The 6,293-nt window shown below is 35.8% G+C and overlaps 2 protein-coding genes across 2 annotated transcripts; one reads left to right on the top strand and one right to left on the bottom strand.

Moving 5' to 3' along the window:
* Positions 1 to 666: 666 nt before the first annotated feature.
* Positions 667 to 3,417, top strand: LOC140822111 (uncharacterized). Its single transcript, XM_073182849.1, has 5 exons — positions 667 to 880; positions 959 to 1,142; positions 1,358 to 1,564; positions 2,829 to 3,020; positions 3,115 to 3,417. Exons 1-5 carry the CDS (start codon positions 738 to 740, stop codon positions 3,241 to 3,243), a joined length of 855 nt encoding a protein of 284 aa, XP_073038950.1. The 5' UTR covers positions 667 to 737; the 3' UTR covers positions 3,244 to 3,417.
* A 1,374-nt stretch (positions 3,418 to 4,791) lies between these two features.
* On the bottom strand, positions 4,792 to 6,224 carry LOC140821934 (aspartic proteinase nepenthesin-1-like). Its single transcript, XM_073182618.1, has one exon. It carries the CDS (start codon positions 6,184 to 6,186, stop codon positions 4,807 to 4,809), a length of 1,380 nt encoding a protein of 459 aa, XP_073038719.1. The 5' UTR covers positions 6,187 to 6,224; the 3' UTR covers positions 4,792 to 4,806.
* Between the last annotated feature and the right edge of the window lie 69 nt (positions 6,225 to 6,293).

Here is a 6,293-nt window from a genome sequence, read left to right as displayed (position 1 = left end):
AAAACAATGACGATGAAGTTATATGATACACAGTTTCTTGAAACTCCTGAAAAAGAGAGAACTCCACAATTCCGTAAAAACATCGAATTTCTTTTTCATTTTGCATCTTGTTGTCTTTTTTGTCGGCAGAAATATGTGGCAGACAAGCATTGAAAGAGATGTGCCAAAGAACATTTTGAACACGTTTAGTTCGGCAGACGAAGGGTTCACATTGGTTAAATGCATCATTCGTCATTTCAATGCATCCAATTCTCGAGTTTTTTCTCAGTTTATAGTATCTGAGTGCTTAGTTCTATAATATTTTTTATGTGTTTTTCTCTTGTATTAAGAGATTGTGTTCTCTTTAGAAACACATAGCCATAAAATATTATAGTAGAATTTTTGTCATCTTACCCATTGTTTTTACCATAATAATTTTTAAGTGTTTTACACGTAAATCTCAGTATCCAATATATTTTTTTATTTTCATATTTATTAAATCTCGATGTCCAATATATTTTTTATTTTCATATTTATTATCTCAAATTACCGCACATAAAACCAATATTTTTACATTAAAAAAAGTAACCAAATTTCTTTTTAGATCAAATGACATATATAATATATAAATAATATAGCAAATTTCGATTCAAATTTATAACTTAACATCAATCATCTGCTCATCATTACAACATTTCACTGTGTAAACGAACTGCTCTCACTTTCTTTTATACGTACAATTACTTGAGAGAAACAAGATGTTATTAGAATTATGGCCTGAAAAATGCAGCACCCGCTCATCCTGCAAACCAAAGATCATGTGCATAGCGGTGTTCATCTGGAAATCTCACCCGCTCTACCCATTCCTCCTTTTGCTCAATCGAGACGAATATCACGATCGGTAAGGATTTGAACGGACAAATTTTGATCATGGTTTTTCAAAGATAAGATTTTTACTCGCTTTCTATTTCAATCTCAGCCCTACGACGCCCTTGGGGTGGTGGGATGACGGCGAAATACTTGGAGGGAGAGATGAGCGAGCAGGTGGGACCTGGTTGGCTTGTTCAAGAGATGGGAAACTTGTGTTTCTCACTAATGTGAGGGAAATACGGACGAATTCACTTGCCAAAAGTAGAGGTGATCTACCTGTTCGCTACTTGAAGGTATTTGATTTGTTTTCATGTTATTATTCATCCATCCTTCAAAGAGCAGAAGGGGACAATACAAATCTCTGTTCAATGTTTGTGTTTCTTTATGATACCCTTTTAATTGTTTTAGGTTCTCCGAATAATTTTTTTTCCTTCAAAGTTCATGCTTTGTGAGTCTCAAAATATCGGAATCCGCTTCTTATGATAGCTGTGGTTTGAACTTTCTGTAGGGTAAAAAGAGTCCCAAAGAATTTGCCGAGGAACTTGCAGGTGAAACGGATTTGTATGGTGGGTTTAATCTGATAGTGGCTGATCTTTGCTCTATGAGTATGATTTACATAACCAACAGGCCAAAAGATTGTGGTCTATCTATCGTTGAGGTTTCTTCTGGCATTCACGTTCTGTCAAATGCAAAATTAGACACGCCATGGCCTAAGGTAAGATGATCTTCTACTGCTCAGATGGTAATACAATTTCATTCAGAACTGATATGTTTGGAATATATATTCCCTACCTGATACATACCATCATTTATGTACTTCGGTCTCCTGCTTGTGAAAAGGTCCTCTGAATTCTCTTTTTGAAACCTCTAATCAAATGAATCAAATTTGACCTTTAGAGGGGTAGAAATGAGGATTTTGTAATTGTATATAGACGCGATTATTCGTGTCACCGCTTTGATGGTTTCTGTGAGGATTTGGCTGATGACTGACGGTGGTGGGGATGTTTTGACCGGCGACAATCGATCTAACAATCTGATGATGGCGGTTGACTTTAGTGGTACATTAATCTAGCATAGTATCGTTTAAGGCATTTACTTAGTTGTGGCAGTTGACGTTGATTGTTCACTGATTGAAATATTTCATGTATGATTCACAATGACTTAAGTTCCAAACACAAGGATTTGCCGAAGTATTCACTATTTAATTGCTTGCACTTTAGGTTGTAGAGAGCACTGTTGCAGTTCTTATGATTCAGGAGCTAGCATTCTAATTGTTTGAATAGCAATTTACATTTAGTTATTTGATATAGGTTGTTTTTACACTTACAGTTGGTTCTCAAATCTGAACATATCCATTACAAGGTTTAGTACGAAGGGTCAATTACTCTGTAAGAGGTGTTAAACCCTTGGCATGCGGAATATTTGGGGAAATAGACTTGGTCAAATTTTTTTTTAAAAAAATAGCCCCCCATGTAGTGAACAAATACACTACATGAGACTATTTTTTAAAAAAAAATTTGACCAAGGTTACAAAACAAAACACCTCGCGGCATGCTTGGTTTTCAGTAATTTTCAGCTCGTGCAACTTTGAATTTAACTTAAAAAATCAATTTTCTTCTGCAATCATTGCCAACAGTGTTTCTTTTCCATGCCTTCATAGGTGAGGACCTGCGCTGATTCATGTTTTACAATCAAGTATCTTGTCAATTCTCATGTCAAGCTACCCTAACACAATTTCATGTTTAATGATCTGGTATCTTTTCCTTTCTCATGTCAAGCTACCCTCGCAAAATCTCGTGGCTATTGTATGATTTCCTTGTGGCTTACAGTTTTCCTGTCTGAATCTTTTCCCCATTTTTGTCATATGTCCTCTTTGGATTTTTTGGATGTTTTCTCACTTGAGAACAATTACGTTGTAATTCTTAAAATAGATGAGTGGTGTAATTTATCCAGTGGTACTTTTGATTCTTGCACTGTAGGCTCAGAGGTTGCTATGTTCTTTTGAGGACGCTGTAATCAAATACGGTGACTCTGAGATTTCGATCGAGGAGATAAGCGAAAAACTAATGAATGACACAACTAAGGATGAAGAAAGCAAACTACCTCATATTTATCCTCCAGAGTTTGAATACCATTTAAGTGCCATTTTCATCAATGTTGATACACCTTTGGTAACTTGAACTTATCAATTCACATTTCACATCTTCGCAAGCTTAAGTTTCCTTGCCTTAGATAGGTCTCTTAAGTTCCGTTTCTAACTTGCAGGGGCAATACGGGACGAGAAGCACCTCTTCTGTAGTTCTGAAAACAAGTGGTGAAGTATGCTTTTATGAAAAGTATTTAGATGAAGATATGTGGAAGAAGCATACATTTAACTACCATATTGAGATATAGAGATGCAAGCCCCCTTGAAATTCATAAATAGTGCGGATGGATGTATCACAATAAACAGGCAATACAGTAGTGTGAATCAGGTGACATAAATGTGTCGACTTTTCTTTTGAGTTCCACTTCATTATTATCCAAAAAATATTGATTTCTTGATTTATATTATGAAAAATAAACGAATATTTATATCTATCAAACAAAAAACTAAAAAATTATAATCATCAAGATTGATGAAACGTGAAGCTTGTCGTCGCAAAACATACCGATACTTATTTCCATTTTGCTTTTTTTTTTTTTTTTTTTTTTATGTATAAGTGTCAATTCGAGTTGGTTGAGTTGATGTAAGATACTAGTAAAAAAAATTTGACCCGGACACGGATCAACACGAAAATGATCGACCCAAATAAGTACCCAATTAATCCGATTAACTCGATTTTTTAATAAAATAATTAAATAAAAATTTATAACAAATAATAATAATAATAATAGAAATATTTTAATTTAAAAATTTGAAAGTAACAAAATTTCGTTTATATAATTTAAATTTGAAAATCCTTGATGAAAATTTAAAGTATATTTATTATAAAAAATAAATAATTATTTAAAAAAATCAAAATTTTATAAAATAAATATTAAATGGTGAAATTTTATTATATCAATATATAATATTTTTTTAAAACTTACAATATATAAAAATAAAATCAATATTTCTCAATCCTGTATAAAAACAAACTTGGGCCAACTTGGGTTGATTTAAACCCGATTATTTTTTTCGGATAGCTTTCGAGTTCAATTTGATATGGCCCCAAAACCCAAAAATCTCAACCTTAACCCGATATTTTCGGATCGACTCATGTGGTGCTGACGGATCGGGTTCATTTTCCCCTTTTTGTCTTTATTGCTCACAATTTCAACTTTTTGAAATCTCTAAGGGGGCAATGCTATTTTATTACTTGAGAAACGCATTGTTCGTTCTTTGGTTTTGAAATATTTTTATTTGGCCTAAGTCAAATGATCATCCTTCGAATCCCAAACTTTTGGAGATTTGTGGTCTCCCTCTCGCTCATTATATAAATTAGTATTTTATATATTTCTTCGAAAATACTTTCAGTAAAAATCAATATTAGAAATATAAGGAACTATATATTTGCCAAATCTTTTAAAACTAATTCGAAAAGCACCTGTTTGTGTAAGCCCCGATTCAAATTCGACACTTGCAAAAATAGTTTATTAACAACAGTAAATGAGAGAAGAAGTCTGAAGTTGGCGGCGGTGTTTTCTTTCTCCATCCTCCACCGGAGATGCAGAAAATCGTTGGCGGGGCACGGGAGCCTTAGCGGGCCGGTTGCATGGTAACCATAGATTTCCCGAGCTTTATCGAGAAGATTTTGGAAAAGATGATTAGTACTTAAAATCTTTGGAATGATTCTTCAATAATATCCTCTAAACCTTTTTAATTATGAGTGTTATTTCAATTATGTGTGTTATTTTTAATAATTGTTTTTAAATTATGTAAATTTTATTCTGTTTTTAAATATCCATTTATTTTATGAAATAAAAAATAATATTTCAACCAACATTTGTTATGGCTTGATCGCACTTTGTTGGCACAAAACCTACAGTCTCCTTAACAAGATCATGCACCACCAACAAATCTTGCTGCTGAAAGTTCCCAAAAATCGATATACCATTCGAACTCCCCATAGCCAGACACGCCACTCCGCTCCTATCTGCCACGAAGTAGTTCTTCTCCGGCAACTCCAAGTCTACCCCCTCAAAATGGAACACCATTCTCGGTACCTCAATATCAATACTAGCAGTACCATTTGACGTCGGTAGGATGAAACAAAGATCAAACACTTTTCCATAAGGAGATTTGTCTACGGGTAATTTCATTTGCGAAACGAACGCATTCTTAACAAGATAGTATGCATTTCTCGGGAGATAGGTAATGGTTGTGCCTGTATCAATGATCATGCCACCAGTTCCATCTTCTTGGATTTGGAAATTCGATTTCTCAATGTTCAATCGCGTGTGCCCGACTGTTATTCCTTGTAAGGAAAGATAGTAAAACGTAGGTGAAGATGGGTTTTTGATCAAAGGGGTTGCTTTGTTTAATGGTTCCATTGTAAGTTCTTTACCCAAGGACCCTATTTGAAGCATGCCGGGTTTGTTTGAATCGAATGATGCTAAACAATAGGAAAATTTTGTTACGTTGAGTTGGGAAATAAGGGAGAGATCTCCGCGGCCCAGCCCCACCAGCCCCGCCCCTTGGTCAAATCCACTCCCGTCGTTAACGAAACCACAGCCGAATCCAATTTTTGGGACTGAAACATTGTCAAATGTAAACGTTTCGACCCCCATGACACCTTTGGTACTCGAATAATCACCATACAAATATGTATACTGGCAGCTTTGTCCATCATCGCAAGAAGACGAGGGCAGTGCGCTGCAAAGCTTGCTGGAACAAGGCAAGTAAGTGAACGAAGTAGATTTTGCGGAATCGAAAATCGGGGTTGTTTGAGGGAAACATCGTTTGCAGGGCTGGCATTGGGTCCAGACCAGATCACTTCCCGTGTCGAGTATAGCTGAAAAAGATACTGGTGGAGTTCCAATAGAGAGTTCCATTAAAAACTCGCCTTCTCCTGCATGAATAGGGGACCCGAAGTCATTAGCATGGTGATCTGATGCAGACACGACCATAGCTTGAAGCTGTTCCATCCTCTGTTTTTCCCGACCCATTGCACGTCGTAAGAGCTCGAACTTGGTGAAGGATTTCCCGGAATCGACTCGTCTTAGGGGTACTTGAAACCCAGTATCGATCGCATGGGGGTGATGAAGTGATGCATGTCTAGACGTGGAAAGGGTCGGGGAAACAAGAAGTGTTGCAGCAAGAATTAGTAGATTTAATGAGACTGAGGAGATGCCAGAATATCGAAGAGAAGACATATTTTCTTGGAAGTAATCTTGTTGTACAAAGTTGGTATGGAGTTGAAGTATATATAAGCATCAGGGGTGGGGAGAATGGCATGAATTATAATGGCTAATTCTATTAT

This window comes from Primulina eburnea, unplaced genomic scaffold, assembly GCF_022965805.1.
Source record: "Primulina eburnea isolate SZY01 unplaced genomic scaffold, ASM2296580v1 ctg739_ERROPOS11973397, whole genome shotgun sequence".
NCBI classification, from domain to species: domain Eukaryota; kingdom Viridiplantae; phylum Streptophyta; class Magnoliopsida; order Lamiales; family Gesneriaceae; genus Primulina; species Primulina eburnea.
This window is presented reverse-complemented; position numbering and strand designations above follow the sequence as displayed.

Excerpts from the sequence above, each read along its gene's own strand:
- LOC140822111 (XM_073182849.1), top strand. The coding sequence starts at position 738 with ATGTTATTAGAATTATGGCCTGAAAAATGCAGCACCCGCTCATCCTGC. Across the intron at positions 1,143-1,357 it reads TACCTGTTCGCTACTTGAAG|GGTAAAAAGAGTCCCAAAGA; the intron begins GTATTTGATTTG and ends AACTTTCTGTAG. Across the intron at positions 1,565-2,828 it reads TAGACACGCCATGGCCTAAG|GCTCAGAGGTTGCTATGTTC; the intron begins GTAAGATGATCT and ends CTTGCACTGTAG.
- LOC140821934 (XM_073182618.1), bottom strand. The coding sequence starts at position 6,186 with ATGTCTTCTCTTCGATATTCTGGCATCTCCTCAGTCTCATTAAATCTA.